The following is a 20,564-nucleotide window of genomic DNA, read 5'->3' as shown; positions in this document are numbered from 1 at the left end:
CTGGCATGCTAGATGGCTCAGTTAAGATTTCCACAATACAGAATTTGGGGCTAAAATGAAATTTAGTAGGGATAATTTAAAATACTATGCTTTAGTTCAAAAAATATAAAATAGAGAAATCGTGCTCAGACACTAGTTTTTCTTAAAGTTGAACAGAGAGGTTGGGATGGGGGTTAGTGGGTTATAAACCCAAGGTCGTTCTATGGTGTGATGTAGTAACCAGAACAGCCAGCATCATGTTAGTCTACACTGGAAGACATAATGTTCGTGTGAACCCTGGTTCATCAGGTCACACCTGGAGTTTTATGCTAGATTCTAGGTGCCATGTTTTAGAAAAGACACTTAGAAGTTGGGCTGCTTCTTACAGAGGCCACTGGGAGGGTGCTGGGTCTCCAGATCATGCCATATAAGGTTTGAAGGAACCAGAAGTATTTGGATTAGAGAAAGGAAGATATGGTAAGGATCAAGGGAGAACACATTAACTCTCTTTAAATATTTAAAGGGCCCTAACATGAAAGAGAAATTAAACTTGCTGTGTTTTGTCTCAGAATGCAGAAATAGGCACCACAAGTAGAAGTGGCAGAGAGGTAGATCTTTATGTTGGATGTAAGGAAAAACTTCCTAAAAATTAGAGCTGTCCAAAAGTACAGTGGGCTGCCTTGAGAGGTAATGTGTTCCTTCTTGCTAGATTAGGATTTTCAGAAAGGTTGGACGTTTGTCAGGTATGTTGCAGAGGGCATTTTGGTTCAGGTATGGATTAGATTAAGTGTCCTCTGAAGTCTTTTTCAATTCTGAGATTCTGTGTTAGTGAAACATATGCCATGTCCCCCTCATGTCCTCACTCTCCAACATCCTGAATTTCTCCCTTTCTTTTTGTCACTGCAAATGTGCACACTTCTCTGTTAGATAAATATTTTAAGGATTTATGATTTTATTAGTATGGGTACACATTCTACTAATGCACAATAAGATGTTCCATACCTTAGTGAATAGCTCATGAGTTATTGTGGCTGAAAACATTCATTACCTGGTAGCCACTCTTCAGGTGTTCAGTGTCTCCACCCAGCATGGTTGACCCTTGGACAACGTACTGTCTTTTGCTAGGCTGGTACTTAGATCCTTTCTAGCTTAGAAGAGGACTTTTCAGAGTTTGTGCTCCACTTACATAGTCTAAGAAGTTAACTGTCACCTGCAGCCATAGTGATAGATAGTAGAGGAGACCTCCCTTTACTTCAACACTTTACTGAACTTACCATCTCACCAGTGTATGTTTTCTCATCAGTGATACACATTATCATAACCCATTTTGTGCAACACTGACAATGTATGTGATCTATTGGAACCCCTTGGTTGGTTATCTGTTATCTCTTCTCCATAATCAGCCCGGTCTTTTTTCTGACCATACATTTATTGATGCTCCTCCTGCAAAGTTCTTTGTTTGTGATGGAGTATATCCTACTCAGTCGTCCAGCCTTCTTGCTTCTCCCTCCTCTTTTCCATCCTGCCCTTCTCTTTATCCACACAACCGTCCCTCAGGTTCAGGCCCCTGTCATCTCTCACCCACACTATGGCAGTAGCCTTTTTATTGATCTCCGTCCTTAAATCCTCTCCCCCTTCTAGTCCACTCACCACACAGCCGCCAGAGGCATTTTTCTAGAGCACAGATCTGATTGTATATCACTCCCCTTCTTAGTAAACACTAGGATCATATATTGTTTTGTCTTATATCATGCTTTTGTTTTTGTGAAAATTATATCAATATAAACATTCGATTCATGCTCACATATTTTTGCTGATAGGCTGCACTACCAACAAAGCTTAAAGACCACTTTTCCAAACTCTTCTTATTTCTGGCTGCTTGGCAAGGAGACCAGTTTATTTGTCATCTAACAAAGTTCCTGGGCTCGTTTGATGGCTTCTTTGTGGCGGCTGATTTATACTGGTTAAACATGTTTCCAGAGCAATGGTGGTTGTCTTTGTGGATCTCTATGCCTTTGCCTCCCATTTTTTCATTATCAGCAGTTTGTCAGCGGTCTCAATGTCTTCTTGTTTTTATTCCTTCCAGTTTAGTATTGGCTCTGATTTGCTGATTCAGAAATGACTCTGCTTTCTTCTCTATCTCAGTGTCTTACAGTCCTCTATATACAAACGTTATAGCTGTGTGCTGGATGTCTTCACGCCTTCAGTTGAGTTTGCGATGCCTGTCACATGGCACCTCATTCACTCTCTCTAAAATAAAACTCAGTCCTTTTCCTTCTTCAGACTTCTGTTTCTGTTGAGGTTCTGTTGCTTTGGATTACCTGGTGTCATCAGTAGGAGAGGCAGTATCAGAATCACCTTCGATTCTCCTCCCATACTCCTCTTATCCAGTCATCGCCACATCACCTGGGTCCCCTTCTGAGCCCTTGCTCAGGCCCACGTCACCCCTCGCCAGTCCTGTTTCAGTCACTTAGTGATTGGCCTCTCCACGTAGAGTGGCTGTCTCTTCAGTCATCTTCCAGCAGCTGTCAGATTGATTTTCCTAAAACATAGCTTTGGCCAGTTACTCGCCTACTGGGAAATCTTCAGCAGTTCAGGCAAAGTAAAAAATTGTCAGCTTGAAATAGATGGCCCTCCACAGTCTGGCTCCTCAGTTATAGTTACTGCACTTTCTCTTCTACTCAGGCCCCTCCTAGCTTTGCCATTTCCTGCCTCCTTGCCTTTGTGCAAATGATCTCCCATTTCTGCGCTGCATTTCCTTTTCACGTTACCTCTTAGAATCCATATCCTGAGGGTTCATTTCAGTATACAAGATGAGAATGTCCAGAAATGCTCAGGATATAAAAGTAGAAAGCATTAATCTTTTTTTTTTAAAGAATTCCTGCTCCCTTCAAGATACCACTCCCAGGACCATCTGGAAAACGAGGCCTTTACTGACCTCCCAGCTGGTAGTGCTTTCTACCTCTTAACTTGCCATTGTGTTTCCTTATCTGTGTACCTGTTGCATCCCATTAACGTTGTGCCTTATACGTAGAAAAAACATGCTATTTTGGTTACAATTGAATTATTTAAAATTTAAAATTTCCTTTGCTCAGGGATCTTCAATGGGCTGCTGCTACATTCTGGATAAAGTCCAAGTCCTGTATCCTGTCACTCATTTCCTTCACCATCTGTCCTCTCATTACAGCTATTGCCCCCTCCCTCCCCATAGACCCTCCCCTGCAGGCATGCTGTATGTGCCCTCAGGACTCGTCTTTGTATCTCCCTCTAGCACCTAGTTTGGTGCTTTGTACACCTTATGCATCCAGTGAACATTGATTGATCAGAATGGTGCTTGGTGCAGAGGCAGTTAATACATCCTTGTTGATTTATTGATTAACGCTCTTACCGCCCACTCACCTCAGGTGGCCCCTCCTAGAAGGAGAATTTTCTGATCTCACCAGGTCGTGTTCTCTCCCTCCTCAAGTTATCTTGGATTTTCTAGTCTACTTGGATGCTGCATCCCCACAGTACAACATAAGGTCCTTTAGGGGGCTGTTACTTTTGTCTCTGCAAGCTCCTTGTGAGTAGGACTTGTTTCATTACTTGCCTTTGCACCCCCAGTGCCTAGCACTGTGTCTTGTGCCTCGTAGACACTGCATATGTGTTTTTTTAGTTTTTAATCAGTGTTGAGAATGTTGAGATTATAATTGTAACAGAAACTTGAGAATTGTCTGTTTTAAGATGGTGGACTTCTAGCAAAAGAGATTGGGCCTCAAAACCCATGATTTAATTGGTATAAGGAACTTACAGATGAAGAAATTCCCTCTGTCACTGTAGGTAGACACCTTCTTTTATCTGTATGGCATAGATTTTATATTTTAATATTTATTAATATTTTATTTTCCCCCAATTACATGTTAAGATGATTTTTGACATTTAAAAAATTTTTGAATTCCAAATTATCTCCCCTCTTCCTTTCCTCACTTCCTGAGGTAGCAAACAGCTTGATATGTTATATACATGCAGTCATGTAAAACATATTTCCAAATTAGTCATGTTGTGAAGGAAAACAGACACACACACACACACCCCCCCCCCAAATCAAACAAGAAAAAGTTTTTAAAAGTAAGCTTCACTCTGCCCTGAGATGCCAGCCGTTCTTTCTCTGGAAGGGGATAGCATTTTTCATCATCCAGGTAGGCACCTTCTTTGACACTTAGAGTGTTAGGGAGTTGTCTGCGCACTGGACGTTGAGTGACGCACCAGCATGTCAGACGGGGAACTTGAATCTTTCTGGCTGTGGGGCCAGTTCTCCATCTACGCTCCTGCTGCGTCTTGGTCTTTACCTCTGTTTTCTTGGAATCGTACCTGCCCATCACTGTGTTCATTTGCTTTTCTTCCAAAAGGCAGCTGTTGACGTGTCAGTAAAATCTACCTGCCAGGGCATTCCAGCTTGTGGAGTGTTATCTTTTGTTGTATGCCTCTTCGGAGGTAGCTGGTGGCACAGTGGATAGGGCACTGGGCCTCGAGTCAGGAAGACCTGAATTCAGACCCAGCCTCAGACTCTTGCAAGGTGTGTGACTCTGTTGTAAAATGAGAGTAATTGCACCTGCTTTACAGAGTTGTCATGAGGATCAACTGAGATCATATTGGTAAAAAAGTACTTGGTGCAGTGCGTGGCACAGGACAGGTGTTACGTAAAGGCTTCTACCCTTCCGTTTCTCCGAGATTTCTTTATTCAGTTCCTCCTCAAATGCTTATTTGCTTTGAGGCTTGATCTTCTCAGTTTCTCCTAACAGTTCCTTGTTAGGGCTTCCTTATCTCTTACCAATTCAAGATCATTCAACAAAAATTTATTCAGCAACTGCTGCGTAGAAGACGTGCTAGGCGCTGGATAGACAAAGTTTTGTCCGTTAAACAGGCTTTGGCCTTAAGGAACTTAGAATTCTTCTGGGGCATAAGATACATGTGGATAACTCGATGTCAGTATAGGCCAGATAATTTCATTGGTGAGAGCACTGACAGCAGAGGGGGTATTAAGGAGAGCCTCAGGTAGAAGGTGGCGCTGAGCTGAGCTGGAAGTCCAAAAGGTGGTGTTGACAAGGGGGACCATTTCTAGGCATGAGGAGCAATAACCAGTAGGAAGGCTCAGTCAGAGCATGGAAGGTTGTGTCTAGGGAATGACAAGTAGGTTACTTTGGCCGAATGGAGAGTGACTGAGTAGAAATAATGTGAAATAAATATAAAAAGATACCCAGGAACAAGATTTTGAATCAGCATTTCAAGTTACATTTCGTAGAAGTGTAGGCAATCTCTGAAGCTCCTAAAACAGAAAAGTGTTCCTATTCAGACCCTTCAGGAATGTCAGTTGTGCAGCTGTGTGGAGAATGGGCTGGAGAAGACCGAGCCTGGAAGCAGGGCAAGCAGGTAGAAGGCTATTGTGATAGGTAACAAAGGACTGAAGGCATTTTGGCTACTGAGAGAAATCACTGCCTATCATAGCCTAATTAACAAATTGATTATTAATTATCCACAAACTCTGTCTCTCAGGATTTTCACTTTTCTCAGTCTGAGCATCTACACAGGCTATATCAGAGCTAGATTTAGATTGTGTTTATTGTCTGGACTGAAGAAAGTGATGAAGATAATGTTCATAATACATACGCATTAAACTTAAAAATATGTCTCCCTGTTCAACACTTACCAGCACACCACTGGGTACAGCAGAGCGGGCCTGAGGAGTGAGAGGGGTTGGGGGCGAGGAAAAGGCAGAAGACGGTTTTCACCCCGGCAGCCTTGGGTTCTCGAGCATAAAAATTTATGGAGAAGCAAGTTCCTAGGTAGGCCCTTTTTAGTGCTAATTAAGGAATCATTTTTCATTTTTTTTCTTTCAACAGAATGGAAGCAGTAATTTTATATTATTACCTGTAAAAAGGGATCATTGCCTCTTCTTTATAAGAAAGGAAACAGGCTCAGAGAAAATAAAGAGTGTAGCCTCAGAAAAAATTTGCATTTTTTTGTGGACTGACTGGAGAGTAAAATATCTTGAACGACGGTGGGATCTTAGATCATTGTGTTCTGGTCAGTCAAAGGAAGATTTTCTGTGTAGTTGTGAGGGGCCTCATTTGTTCCCACCTGAGCAGTCCCTTTTGTATCTTGGTAATCTACCTGTGCGTGTTTCAGCGATTTCAAGAACTGAGACCCAAGGTAGGTTATCCATAATCGTATGCCAGTAGTGTAGTAGAGTTTGAATTCTCCGTGATTTTGAATTTCTAAAATGCCAGACCCAGCTAATCATCATTAATTATGTTTGTTGGGTTGAGTTGGCTGTAGTCTGGGTGGGGGGGTTTGTATTGCTGTAATCTGTGGTTAGTTTTCTCATAGAGTCCCTATTAGGTGACTCCCTATTAGTGGGAGTGTAGAACTCTGAAGTTCTGATACAAATCCTCGGTTATGTGGCTTCAACCTTTTTTTGTTTCTTATATGGGGATAGGAACAAGAATCCATACTTGGGATTTCATTGATGCTTGGAACTTCCATTATAGAAATCCCTCTGCATATACAGATTTAAATAAATCAGTAAGCATTTAGTAAACATTCACTTTTGCCAAGCATTGTGCTGGAGATAAAAGTACAAGAACGAAACAGTCCTTACTCTTAAAGAGATCACATTCTAACAGTGGAGAGAAGAAGTGCGTGTAAGTTTATCCAGAGTAAAAAGAAGAAATAGAAGTTAGTTAAAATACAACCTAAAGAAGGTTGAGAGGATCAGGAAAGGCTTAATGATGGTACTTGAACTCTATCTTGAAGGAAAAGAAGGATTCTCTAATATGCGATAACCCAGCCTTGGGATAGCCAGGGCCAAGACACTCAGATGGGCAAAGCAGGGTTGCATGTGAAGCCGATGTTAGGCAGGATTGTGGAGTATGGGAGCTGTAGTGATGTCCCCTGAGGCTGGAAAGATAGGTTGGGGCCAGGCTAGAAAGGTCTTTAAAAACTAAACAGAGGACTTGGTATTTTATCCTCGAGGTGATAGAGGAGTGACAGGGTCAGATCCGCCCTTAAGGAAAGTCACTTTAGCAAGAGTAGTACAGACCAGTGAGGAGAGACCAGAAAAACCAGTCTGGAGGTCATCAGAAATGGTCGAAACTTAGGACGCTGTCGGAGGAAGTGATTTTGCCAGGATCACATGATCGTTCAGTAGGGAATCTTTTTGACTGTTAGGCTTTCTCTTCACCTCTTCAGCATGCATCACACGTGCAGCACCAAGGTTCCTGCATCTTTTCCCACTTTTGTCCTTCAGTGAAGGTTGTGTTCTGGTTTGTTTTCAGCCAAAGCTCCGGACAAGCCTATCCAGGTGGTTTACGTGCCCTCACATCTGTTTCACATGCTGTTTGAATTGTTCAAGGTGAGTGATACCTGCGGATATTGAAATGTCTTCATTTTAAATTACTCTGATTGGTCTGTAACACAGTCATTAGATTAGCATAAGGAAAAGGAGCCATTTAAAAAGTCCTGTTTTGATGCCTTGTGGGTTTGCCGCGTATTTCACATGGCACAGTTCAAAGTTGCGATGTATAGCATTTTTTTGTGAATATTGGTACACACTGATCTGGAAACAATTTCACTAGCAAATTTTAAGTTATGTTCATATTGGACGTTGTTAATCATGTGAAATGGTGGGTGCTTTGGACATACGAGTTCCTGGAACAGTCTTGAGTGGACGATGCACAGATGACAAATATATTTGTGAATACCTTATATTCCCATGATGTACTCTCAGCTTCCTACGTACCTAAGTCAATCAAATTGATTTTCACACAGCTGAGGCATGGAGAAAATGGTAGGAGATGGAGGGGAAAGAAAAGACTCTTGAGTACTTGATGAAGGCGCTGCTGCTGTTGGCTGGGTTGTGACCCATCTCTTTTGGTCTCACTTCTAGTAGTAAGTGCGTAAAGTTACAGTTAAAAATGTCGTCCTTGGGATCGCAGAGGCATTCTGATCTACATTTTCACAGTCTTGTCTGTTTACATTTATAAAACTTTAATCATGCACCTGAGAGATCACACTTGTGCTGATTTGCTTACAAAAAATCTTGGTGTTAGCTGATACAACTTTTTAAGGTAGAGACGTAGGCGTTGAGTTATGAACTTTCTCCTGCAGTCATGGCTTTCTTAGGTTTGCTTTTTTATCTGATGTTTCTTTTACTTTTTCATAGCAATATAATTATTTTTTATGGAAAACACGAATCTTTTCTTCCCTGTCAGGCTCTCTAGAGGAAAGGTATTCTATATACAATGATAAATGTGATTTTATGTGAAAGTATCAGCTTTAGCAGGTTCAGTTCACACAAACATTTCAATCCATGTAGACAAATCCCTCTGCCTATTTGATCTCATCCTCCTCTGTCAGTAAAAAAAAATTTTTTTTGCGTTTGTACCCCAGTATCTGAATATTTAGTTATTAGAAATTATATACATTATACAGCTTGCACTGAAATTAGAAGATAAAGGTATGATATAGATATAAAATAATATTGACAAGAGTCAATAGGGAGCCAGTAGGAAGGAGTGTAGGAATGGAGGACATGGTCATACCCTTGTTTTAGGAAAATTACTTTAGCAGCCATGTGAAAGAGAGATGGGAGAGGGGAGAGACTTGAAGGAGACCAACTGAAAGGCCATTAACTGTAGTCTAGGTAAAAGATGAGGAAAGCCTGAATTTGGATGATGACTCTGTGAGCAGAAAAGGGATGGATTTGAGAGATGTGGAGGTAGGAAAAAAAGATTTAGGAACTGAGTGGATATGTGAGGTGAGGGAAAGTGAGGAGTCAAAGTTGATAGAAGATTGTGATAACTGGATAGTTGTGGAAGAGCAGTGGTTTGGGGAAGAAAGATAATGAAATGATTTTTTTTTGCAGTGTAGACTACAGTCTTTCCATGTCTCCTTGTCCTTTCATGACCCTGTTCCACCCATAATGAAAAGAGAGAGGTGCTTCTCATGAGGCACAGAGCCCACCTTCCAAGGACACCTGCCATAGCCAGGAAATGGGGTGTGGAGGCAGAATTTCCACCTGGTATTTGTACAGATGCAGTTGTGGGTACCTCAAAGCCCTGAGGTCTCTTCCCTAGGCTCAGAAGGAGAGAAGTTGGGAGCTTGCACAGAAGAGGAGTTAGACAGAGTGCAAGGGAGTTTGGAAAGTTCAAGATAAGTGTGACAGTGTTGTTGAAAGGTTCTAGTCTGTGTCTCAGTGTGGGAGGTGACCTGTCTTCCTGTCCTTCCATTGGTTGACCACACAACTTTGGGAGTCACTCCACAGCCTCCATGGGGTAAGACCACAGTCCTCCAGAGCCTCTGGAAAGACCTGTTCTAAAGAGTAAAGATTTTAAGAAGTATCAGAAAGAAAATACTTAGATCTCGGAATCATATACAGAGACTCAGAAGGAATCTTATGTGTCCTTTAGTCAGAGATGTCAAACACAGAACCATGACACTGCCAAGTGTGGCTGAAACCGGATTAAAATGTCATTGGGAAATATTTAACAAAACAAGTAAAAACATAATAAAACGTAGATACTGTGTGTGTCATTTTCTGAGTCAGTGTGGTCCCCAGGGATCCTTAGATACAATCTAGTTTGGTTTGATACAACCACTTCATTTTATAGAAGTTGTTTCAGAAAAGTGAAGTGACTTATTCAAAGTTACAAAGGTAGTAAGTGCAGAGTCAGGGCTTCTGACCCCAAGCCATTTCTTCTTCCATGGATCATAGGGATATATTTCAGTACCTAAGGAATACTTGATTTCATCACTTTGGGTACTACTTCCAACAGTAAAACTACAGCCCCTTTTATCTTTCAGTAGATGACTGTCCTAAGGGGCAGCTGGGTGTCACTGCCCACAGTAGAGAGAGCACCGAGCCTGGAGTCGTCTTTACCGAAGGAGCTTAGCAGATCAGCAGTTGTTCCACAAAGCTGTTAGCAAGTTGCCTAGGATACTGAGTGTCCAAGTGGGAGGGGGAAGGAAGGGGAATGCGCCTGTATGTGGCCAGATGTGTGCTGAGCACTTCACAAATACAGTCCTGGAGAGTGGGGCACCGTTACTACCTCCATGTTAGAGTTGTGGGAATTGAAGCAAAGTTCAGCGTTACACACTCAGTGTGACGGCGATAGAAGTCTGCCTGGCGAAGCCCCAACTGACGGGTTCTTTACCTGCTCTGCCTGTCTGTCTTTGTGGAGAACTCCTCATCAGATACTCACCTAAGAAGTAATATGTGCAGATTATATTAACCAAGAGAGGAAAGGTAGTTATATAAGGTAGATTTATGGGGGAAACACCAAAAGCTTTTCTCTTTTCTCTTAAACTTTAGAACTCAATGAGAGCGACAGTAGAACTTTATGAAGACAAAAAAGAAGGCTACCCCTCTATTAAGACTCTAGTGACGTTGGGCAAAGAAGACTTATCCATCAAGGTATTTATTGATGTTTTTACTTTCTTGTCATTTGGAATTTTAAAAATTAAATTTTATTCTTTATTAATTAATTAGCATTCGTTTTTATCTCCCATCTTTCCCTCCCCTCTTCAAGCCTCCCCAAGAGAAAAGAAAACCCTTGTATTTGATACGAAGTCATGCAAGAAACAAAATTCTCCTTTTGGCCCCATCTTAGTGCGCACGACCTCTTGTCCCAAGGAACAAATCAGATCCTTGACAAGAGGCGTGTGATGTTTGTCACTGTTGGGAGATAGTGTTGGGAGACCGCTGATTCTCTAGTCATGGTCCAGTTATTGTACGGTCAGAGTTAAGTCTTCCAGGAGTATCTGCGTGCTCAGTGTTGTTATGATGACACACGTTATGTCCATGTGTTTGCGTCTCTCTGTGTTGTTCATGCCAGGTTTCCCAGGCTTTTCTGGAACTGTGTCCTTCCTCATTTCTTACAGCATCGTACGTTCCGTTACATTTGTGTCCCACCATTTCCTCAGATGGGCACCCCCTTGGTTTCTAGAGGTTTCTTTTTTGCCACAACATAGAGAGAAAATACACAGGTCTTTGTACGTATAGGACTCCTTCCTTGTTCCTTGTTCTCTTTGAAGTATGAATGGTGATGTCCCTGGGTTACAAGGCACATACCACTTAGTAGCTTCTGTTTCCAAATGACTTTTCAGAATGGCTGCACCAGTTCATAGCTTGACTGGCATTTTCTCAGTGTATCTGTTCTCCCACAGCCCCCTACCATTTAAACTCTGCCAACAAGTGGGTATGAGGTAGAACTTCAGAGTGGCTTCAGTTTGCATTTTCCTCATTACATATGAAGCATTCCTTTCCCCTGTCCATAAAGCTGGAAGGTAATTTCTTCCTTGCTCCTCTGATTTATCTATCTATTTTATTTGTGGTTTATCCATTTGGAGTTTAATCTTGATGTGTGGTGTGAAATGTTGGTCTAAACCCAAATTCTGCCAGACTTCAGTCCAGTTTTCTCTTTTAAGTTATTTTAAGCTTCATAACAAGAAATCACATTAACTTTAAGGTAGAAATTTCACAATGTTCATAAAGTTAGCATTTTACTAGGATTTATATTACTCAAAGTCTATGTATAACTTTAGAATATTTCTGGTAACTGTTTTCTGTAGTTAATGTAATATTTGTCATATGCCACTTTTGAGAAGATTCTAATTTTTATGTGTTGTAGATAAGTGACCAAGGTGGTGGTGTTCCACTGCGAAAAATAGATCGTCTGTTTAACTATATGTATTCAACTGCTCCCAGACCCAGCCTCGAGCCAACAAGAGCAGCACCTTTGGTAAGATTCCACATTCTTAACTAAACAAAAATCTTAATGTAAATCATTGACTTAATTCTTTCTTTTTAAAAATAAAAACACCCAACAGCAACAAAAAAACCTTTCCTTTTTGTTTTCACTTAAAAAACTTTGAAATCTTCTTTAAGTATTGTAGTAGTCCAGGCATGAAATGGTGAGGGCTTGAAACAGTACGGTCAGTGGACAGAAGTGGACACAAGAGAGATATTTTGAAGGTAGAAGTGAGAGGACTTTGACACCAAATTGGGTGTGTGGGGTGGGCACAAGTAGAGAGTGATGAAGGATGACACTAAGGTTGGGAGCCATGATGGTAGCAATAGAGAAGTCAAGGAGAATGGGGGAGAGTTCAGAGAAAACTTGCTGGGGTTGAGATATTTGCAGGACAAGCCCAAGATGTCCAAGAGGCAACTGGTGATGTGAGGCCAGAGCTCAGGAGAGAAGTTGGAATTAGGTCTGGGAATCCTCTCCTCCGCTTAGAGATGATAACTAATGCCATCCTCCAAGCCAGATATTATATAGGGGTGAGAAAACAGGCCACCACCTTCCTGTGGGGTGGGGTGGGAGGCAGTGAGCATGCCTAGGTGAAGATCCTGCAGAGGAGACTGAGAAGGAGCAATGAGGTCGGAAAGCACCCAGAGAGAGCGGAGTGAAGTGCCCAGGAAGAGGGTCAGGAAGGATGGGTGCTGAGAAAGCCATTCAATGTGGCCATGAAAAGGTTATTGAGAATTTTAGAGACCACAGCTTCAGCTGATTATGGAGGCAGAAATGATACTGCAGAAGGTTTAGAATTGAATGAGTAGAGGCGCTTGGCATCCAGAGGACTTGGAAAGGGAGGATTTATGGTGTGATGACTAGCCGGGGGGGCGGGGGGTTGTTGGATCAGGTGAGAGTGTGTTAGGGATTGGGGAGACCAGGGACATGTTTGTAGGATTGTGAGAGGCGGCCAGGAGATGGGGGAACATTAAGGTCTAGAGTGGAGAAGACAGAAGGGGCAGTCTGCTGGAGAACATGGGACAGAAGGGGCTTGTGTGTCAGGAGGTTTGCCTTGGCACGACGTGGGTAAAGATCATAGAGGAAGGCGTCTGAGTTAGATGAGATGAAGAAAGAACTGTCAGCACATGGCCTCAGTCTTTCCTGTGGAGTTTTATAAAACAGAGTCGCTGTTGGCTTTTCAGATCCCTCTCCTGCCTGGCCCCACTTGATGCATCACGCTCCTTCGTAGTCTGCAGTCCAGCTGAACCAGCCTTGGTGTTCTTGGCTGGCATGCCGTCCCCCACTTCCATGTTTTGAACGTGCTCCACCCTCTTGAACTGGCATATTTATTTGTATCTGTTCTGTATATACTTTTGTATGCATGCATTCTTTCTCTAATAAAATGTGTTCCCCTTGAGAACAGAATTAGGTTTTTTCTTCTTTCCGCCTCTAGTGCTTAGCGCAGTGTCTGGAAAGAAAAGATTTTTTTATAATCGGCGATTCCTGTGAAAATTTTCTAGTGTTGGGAAACCTGGAGAGGAGGTAGGCATTGGAATGTGTCGTTAGTTCAGGATTAAACTCCTTTCACAGGATTCCTAGTAAATCCATTCTCATCTCTCTGGGTTGATTTAGGCGTAATGAGCTGAAGTCCATGAAACTTCAAGGCCCCTTGTGTCCTTAAGATTGCCATGCTTAGACCCTTAAAGTTTTTCTTTCAACATGTGGAGCTTTCCATGTCCACTTTGCGTTTGTGACACATACGTTCCTTACAAGCATGCGTGCGTCTTCATCATGGCTATTGTGAGCGTTTCCTCCCTTCACTGTTATATCAGAACCAAGGTGGATGTGTTCTTTTGGCTTTATACTGTCGGGGGCATCAGTGACTCTTAACAGCAGATAACGTCTGGAGGAAAGTCATGAAATAAAGGAATATCTGGTCCCTTTGTTGTTTGGCAGCCGGTAGCCTGGGTCCCATAATTAAAGAGATGTAAAATCGTGGTGTTAAGGAGGTTTCAGAGAGTCAGAAAGCTGGGAATAAGACAGAAGTAAAAATGGAGAGATTTTATTTTTAATCCGGAGTCATCTGTAACATCATGACTCCAGTGCAAGCGTGGGCACTGCATGTGGGCTTTATAGATGCATCTGAAGGGAGAGCTTGGATTCTCACATTTGGGCCGTGGTATCTGTGTGGGTGTCTTCGAGCCCCTGTCCCTCCCTTTTCCTGGCATTGTGTATTGCCAGCATGAGAACCTCTGGATAGCTACCAGGGGCAGCTGAGAAGGAATTTGTTTTATACCCTCCCATTAAAAAAAGCATGATGCATCTTTTAAATTGAAGCTGTATTGATGTCCCTGCTCTACATTAGAAGTTCTTGAATTAAGGAAATTGTGTCTAAATTACATGTGCGGCAAAATTGGCATCTGAGTTATGGCGCTTTGGTGAGCATGGTCATTTTGTAAATGTATTAAGGATCTGAAATCAATAAACGCAAACAATTTTATATTCAAAGAAGGCCAGGAAAATAGAGTTGTTCTTAACACTAAATATATTAACACAACGTGGTTTTTAACATACTAAATTTACTCTCGCTGTACTGTCTTCGTGCCCTTCTGAACTTCTTTTCTCCTGTGTGTATTTTTAAATGTTTCATTGATACTCTTTTCTCCTTTTTTTGTTTAACCTGGCACAGAGGCCTGGCATAGAGTTGGCACCTAATATATATTGACTGACAGGTGTTGGCTATCAGTTTATACTCTAGCCACAGGGGTGAGGGACCTACCGCCTCAAGGCCACATGTGGCCTTCTAGGTCCTTGGGTGCGGCCTTTAGATTGAGTCCGAGTTTTATAGAACAAATCCTTTTATTAAGGAGATTTCTTCTGTAAAGTTTGGATTCAGTCAAAGGGCTGCAGGTTCCTAACCCAGAACTTTTTGAGGTCAGTGGAATTTCCTTATTTGTATCAAGTGAAGAGACAGCTATGAATAAAAATTCTAGGCGGTAAACTTTTATGAAGACCCCAGAACAAAGAAAAGAGGATATTGGAGCACTCTCAGAGCCCCAGTACATCATAGTTCTGGGAATTGTTCTTTATCTATTACTGAGGCCTTGTTACTAGTGAGTGGCTAAGCTTTTACTCTTAATTTAACTGTAGTTTCCAAAGCATAAAAGGACAAGGAAATGTGCCGGGAAAGCCTTGAAAGGTATGATTTTATCTTCTTAGCACTGTCAGACCTTATTGGTTAGTCGGAACTAGCCATTCCTGGGGACCTTTTGTGACGTCAGTATTATAGATGTTTCTGAAATACATTATGGAAGCTGAACATGCAGAAAAGTTTTTGGCAAATGAACATTTGTAGTGTTTAATGTGTCTGTTAAAAGGATGCTTGGTTTTATTATGAAGTGCATTGTTAAACGTACCTCTTTTCTCTTCTCTGGGACCATGCCTGCCCCTCTCTCACCGTGCTGGCCTGTCTCTCTGCAGGCTGGCTTTGGCTACGGACTGCCCATTTCGCGCCTTTATGCCCGGTACTTTCAAGGAGACCTGAAGCTCTATTCAATGGAAGGCGTGGGTACCGACGCTGTGATTTATCTGAAGGTATTTCATTTAAATGGTTTTTAAAATGCTTTAACGTTCTAGCCTGCTTTTACGGTTTATCACAAGCTGTGCAGGTTCTAGTGACGTAGTGGACAGAGCGCTGGGCAGGCTACTTAGCCATCGTCTGCCTCACCTTCCTCAGCTGCAAGATGAGACTCATAGTAGCGCCTGCTTCACGGGGCTTTTGTGAGGATCAGATGAGATACTTGTAAAGGTAGTTCGCCTGGTACGCAGAACGTGCTTAATAAGTGCTTATCCCCTCCTTCCTTCCTTAGTTATCAGGAGTATCGTGGCAGTATTCCTCATTGTCACTCACGCATATTTCCGTTTTGTACGAAAACTTATTTTCCCTGACATAATTACATAATCTTCCTGCTTCAAGTTACATCCGCTCCACCCATCCCAGTGGCTCTCTGTAGCTGCAAGAGCAAGTGAAAAGGTTTTGTGTTTGAAGCTCTACCACTGGGCCCTTCATATGCTTCCAGTCTTCTTCCACGTGACTTCTTCCCGTTCTTTCTGGTCCACCCGTGTTGGCCTCCTTGAGGTTCCTCAGTATTTCATCTCCTTTCTCTGTGAGCTTACATGAATGCTCTCCCTCCTCACCTCTACCCCTTAAAAGGCATGGCTTCCTTCAAGGCTCATCCCAAAGCCCGTCTCCTGCTGGAGGCAGGATCGCCTACCTGCTCCTGCCTTTCCACCACGGTTACCCGGTGTCTGCTCTGTAGTGCGTCTTACATAGCCCTGTATGGACATGTTGTCCTAAACGCCTTGAGAGAAGGGACGGCTTTTGCCTTTTCTATTCCCAACATATGACATGTAGTAAGTGCTTAATCGTGTTTATCGATTGATGTGCATCTGGATTTCAAGCTCTTGGAGATAAAACAAATATTCATGGTATTATTGTACTTGCTTTTTAAAATACTTTTCCAAAATTAATGTTTAAAAAAGCAGTTCTCTAGAGAGTGACCTTTTTTTCTTAAGCTGTTTCATACGTAGGTTGGTGTTTTCTTTTTTTTTTTGTTTTTTTTAAATATAAGTACACCCCGAAAGCTGTAAGGGCCTGACTCTCCTCGACACCGTGTAGTTAGCACTATAGACATGTGCTTGTACGATTGGCGTACGTCAGTTTGTTTCCTCTTGAGCAGTATGACGCAGTTTGGCTGAGCGTTCATCAGTCGAATGAACGGTCTGTCTCTTGGCTCGTGTCGCCGTGTTCAGGAGGCTTCTCTGTAAGCACGATTAAGTGAGAACAGTTGTCTGAAGGTTCCTTTGTGCATAACCCTCTCCTGTTTGTTGGAGGTCCTAGCTGTGGTGCTGAGTATGAGTTTTTTTGATGTGTAGGAGAGAAAAAGAGCACTTCCTAATATTTCACCACAAGGTATTTTGGTGTGGCTGTTCTGACTGTAAGGAATTGCTGAAATATCATTTTAATTGTTACCCATATAACTATGGATTTTCACAGACCTTCTTTTCTCCCTGCAGGCTCTTTCAAGTGAATCATTTGAGAGGCTTCCAGTGTTTAACAGGTCAGCATGGAGGCATTACAAGACAACCCCGGAAGCCGATGACTGGAGCAACCCGAGCAGCGAACCCAGGGATGCTTCAAAATACAAGGCCAAACTGTAAGTCCCTCTGTCTGTCTCTCCATAAACTGTGTGATAGCACATGTAAAATTTGTCCTTCTCAGTCTAAGCAGGTTTGCAGCGGGGTTATTGAAACTATTGAGACTAGACTATCGTTGGGAGTGCACAGAAGCTTAGAATATAATTCCTCCCACCCCCCACAAATGGGAAAAAGTAACAATTGTGTGACCAAAAAAGGAGACGTTTCCTTTTCAGGTATACAGATAAAACACCTCTGAACTATCAGGTCTTTGCATATAGATTTATGACGTTGAGAGGGAGCACAATCTGAGATATGGGGGACCTGTGGCCTTCTGGGTCCTCAAGGGCAGCCCTTTGAGTGAACAGTTTGTGCTGTGAAGTTTGGACCTGGTCCTAGGACTTTAAGGGCCACATGTGGCCTCAAGGCTGCAGATTCACCACCCCTGGCTGTAGGTAGTTTCAGAGTCAGGAAGAGCTTGGTTCAAGTCCCATTTCTGGCATATACTGGCTGTCTGACCCTGAGCACGTCACCCACTTTTCCTTGCCTAAAGTGCCTAGAGTCACTGAGACTATATTGCAAAGAAGGTGCTGGCCTGTGTTGGGAAAGGGAGGTTTCTCATCTGAAGGTTCCTTATACAAGTAAAATCCCAGATCTGGTTCCTGTCTCTGTAGACTGGAATTATTTAAGATTGCGAGTAAGCCATTGTCATGTAAGACACTTCTTCACTTTCCATTTTTTACTAGTATAGTAGATTTTAAAATTGTTTCATGAACAGAAAATACCACCGCCAAAGTCCCATAGGATAGTTAAAATTTATGCTTCCTTTCTCTGTGACAGAGACGTGATAGATACAGGATAAATAAAACCTGTTCTAGGGCCTCGCCAAGGAGAAAATATTGTATGCTTGACTCTGTGTATTTGCTCCAAGGGCTTTCTTTTTCTTTTCTCGGTGAGGAGGAAAGGTGGGAAGGAGAGAAAACAGATTTTTGTGTGGGGAAAAATAATAAATTTGAAGATGAAAAGACAATTTATGCTGTCCGATTTCTACTTAGACCTAACTCCTACGTAGGAGTTGACCCCACAGAATAGTAAAGGTGAGCTACTTGATCACAAAGGAATACAAGAAAGAAGAAATATACCATTTTACACATCTTGAGTTCTCAGAATGGCTTTTCTTTTCTGGATAGTCTTAGCTTTATATATTTGCCAGAAGTAGTAAAGAATTTGGACCCAAATCCGTTCAGTATATTTCTGCACAGTACCGAAATCTTTGAATTTCCAAAAAGGAAGTTCTGCTCCTCAAGTAGAGTCGTATGTTAAAATGCGCCACGCCGTCATTCAACTCAAAATGATCAGGTTTTGATTTTTCCTTCCTAGACCCAGCCTAGTCAGTTCTCATTAGTTTCCTTCCAGTTGGTAATGAAGCAAAGTCTCAGACAGTGACAGTGCGTAGTGGGGCATCTAGATAGCTTTATTCACACAAAAGTAACCTAACAAAATCACATTTTTCATGAATAGAAAGTGCTTTGTTGTGATTTAACATTTTAAGTGACAAGGTTCAGAAGAGCTTTAGCTAACATTTCTGAAACTGTAATCCTGTTAGCCATCTCTAAAATGAACCATTTCTGTTAGATATAATTTTTCCATTTACCAGATGACTGTTTTAAAGCTGTATATTAGATTAAACCTAAAATTTTATCTTAAATTGTAATTGTAAAATAATTATGTCGATTTCACCCAGGTTTTGTGTGTTCATATCTCATGTAAGTTTTAGAAATAAGAATGGGAGCAAGTTAAAAAATAGAGAACTTGTAGTTCTTCCTCTCTGATAGTAGTAGATGATGCCTAAAACAAAGAAAACAGTTTTTGATCAAACCGTTTCAGTAGAGATTGTTGTCTGCACGCAACCGTCAATCATTTTTCCTTTTTTCGCAGTGACAAAATCAAGACAAATCGAACTTTCTAAAGAAGTGGCTGCGTTTGTGCTGTTCTCTGAAGACTGTGTCTTCTGCAAGTTGGCCAGAGAGCGCTCCTTACCACCACATCTGGGGGGGGCACCCGAGCTGTTCCAGGGCTTGAACATGTATTTTCACTGAACTAGCTGGAGCCTTTCCATGGACCCTGCCCTCTAGCTGCTCCAGCTCTTCCACTAAATAGCCTGAGCGCTTTTCACAACACCTTGGTGTGGTTAGTTGTTCTGGGGGTGAGAAGGTTGAGGAGAGCCTGGCACAGGGGAGCACGATGCCTTATATAGCTCCCCTGGCTTTCTGCCCTCCACTCTCATGACTCTAGAATCCACTGCCTATACTCCCTACCCACAAGAGCTTCCACTTTTGCCCTAAGCCCAGAGTGCTGTGGTGTTTTGTGTTTGCAACTGGATTCCAGGCTTTTCTCAGACTGCTGACTAGGACCCAGAGATACTGAGCAGTGAAGTCGTCTGCTGGGGCCTCATCAGTGGGGGATTCTTTTCCCAAAGCCTTGATCTTTCCTCTCTCATTCTACAACTACCTGCTCCCCAAGTGACTCAGATACTTCCCTCCCTCTGTGTTCTCTGTCACCTTGTCAGGTGCTAGGACTTTCATGTTAGAAAGGAATCTCACCCGTACATGCAATTGATTTTCTATTTAATTTGTACACTGCCATTCTGTTGATTAAAGGTATTCCACAAGTTGTCCTTGGATTTTCACTGAGCCTTTTGGTGGTTTCAGAGACTGTTGGTGAAGTAATGCCCATGGGCAGCTTTATAAAAGGAAATTTAGCCTGCTGGGGAATGGGAACCTAACTAAACCAGTGCTGTGTGCATTTGGATTCTTCTGAGGCAGGCGGCAGGCTCCTCTGAGGCACCTAACAGTTGCAAAAGAGTGTCATTCTTTCTGGAAGCTTTGGAGAAGTTGGTGCCCTGGGAGAGATGCTTTGAAATCCTGCCCTTCATTGTATTTCACAGTTTAGAATATAATATCATTCCTGTCATTTTATTTTGATGCCCTTTATTTCCTTTTCAGGGACAAATGAGGAATTTGTCACTGACAGTTTTTGAGATGGAAATTACTTGGGCTCTGTAACTGGACTTAAGATCCTGTACCAGGGTGGGAAACCTGACCTCGGGCCCTGCGGGCCCTGCTGGTCCTCCATTGTGGCCCTGTGATAAATCCAAGTCTCACAAACAATTTCACGAGGATGTGTGCCTCTTTGTCAGTTGTTTCTTTGTGTTTTATTTCTTCACATGGATCCTTATTTTCTTGGATGTCATCGTGCTGCCTGAGCTCATACTTCCTCTGTCTGTCGCTCTTTGCTCCTTTGTCTTCTTACACTGAATAATTATTGATGACATAAGAGTTTGTAAGACTGGAAGTGGTTGGATCGTGCCATTTCTTATAAAGGAAAGGATAACACCTAAGTCCAGAAAAGTGACAAGCAGCTCATGCCATCAGCGTTAGATTTCGGCTGGCACCATGACTTTAGGGATAAGGTGCTGTGGAGAAGTAGGTCGAGGTGTAAACCGGAGATGATATTTGAACATTTAAAGACCCTGAATGTGTTACAAACGTTAGGCATTAAGTTTTGCCTACAAGACCTTCATTTTTCTTCAGTAACATGCATATTAATTTCCACAGCTAG

General features: G+C 42.3%; 1 protein-coding gene across 2 annotated transcripts in view; it reads left to right on the top strand.

Moving 5' to 3' along the window:
* PDK3 (pyruvate dehydrogenase kinase 3) overlaps nt 1–19,618 on the top strand; it is a 110,231-nt gene extending 90,613 nt beyond the window's left edge. For both annotated transcript variants that reach the window (XM_072615242.1, XM_072615241.1), the window contains 6 exons: nt 7,293–7,369; nt 10,328–10,429; nt 11,646–11,756; nt 15,228–15,341; nt 16,824–16,963; nt 18,882–19,618. In XM_072615242.1, coding sequence (XP_072471343.1) covers nt 7,293–7,369; nt 10,328–10,429; nt 11,646–11,756; nt 15,228–15,341; nt 16,824–16,963; nt 18,882–18,912 — 575 coding nt within the window. In that variant the 3' untranslated portion in view covers nt 18,913–19,618. The remainder of the gene's footprint in view (nt 1–7,292; nt 7,370–10,327; nt 10,430–11,645; nt 11,757–15,227; nt 15,342–16,823; nt 16,964–18,881) is intronic.
* Nucleotides 19,619–20,564: the final 946 nt, after the last annotated feature.

This window comes from Notamacropus eugenii, chromosome 5 (assembly GCF_028372415.1).
Source record: "Notamacropus eugenii isolate mMacEug1 chromosome 5, mMacEug1.pri_v2, whole genome shotgun sequence".
Lineage (NCBI taxonomy): Eukaryota > Metazoa > Chordata > Mammalia > Diprotodontia > Macropodidae > Notamacropus > Notamacropus eugenii.
Note: the sequence above shows the minus strand (reverse complement) of the source record. Positions and strands in the feature narration are given on the sequence as shown.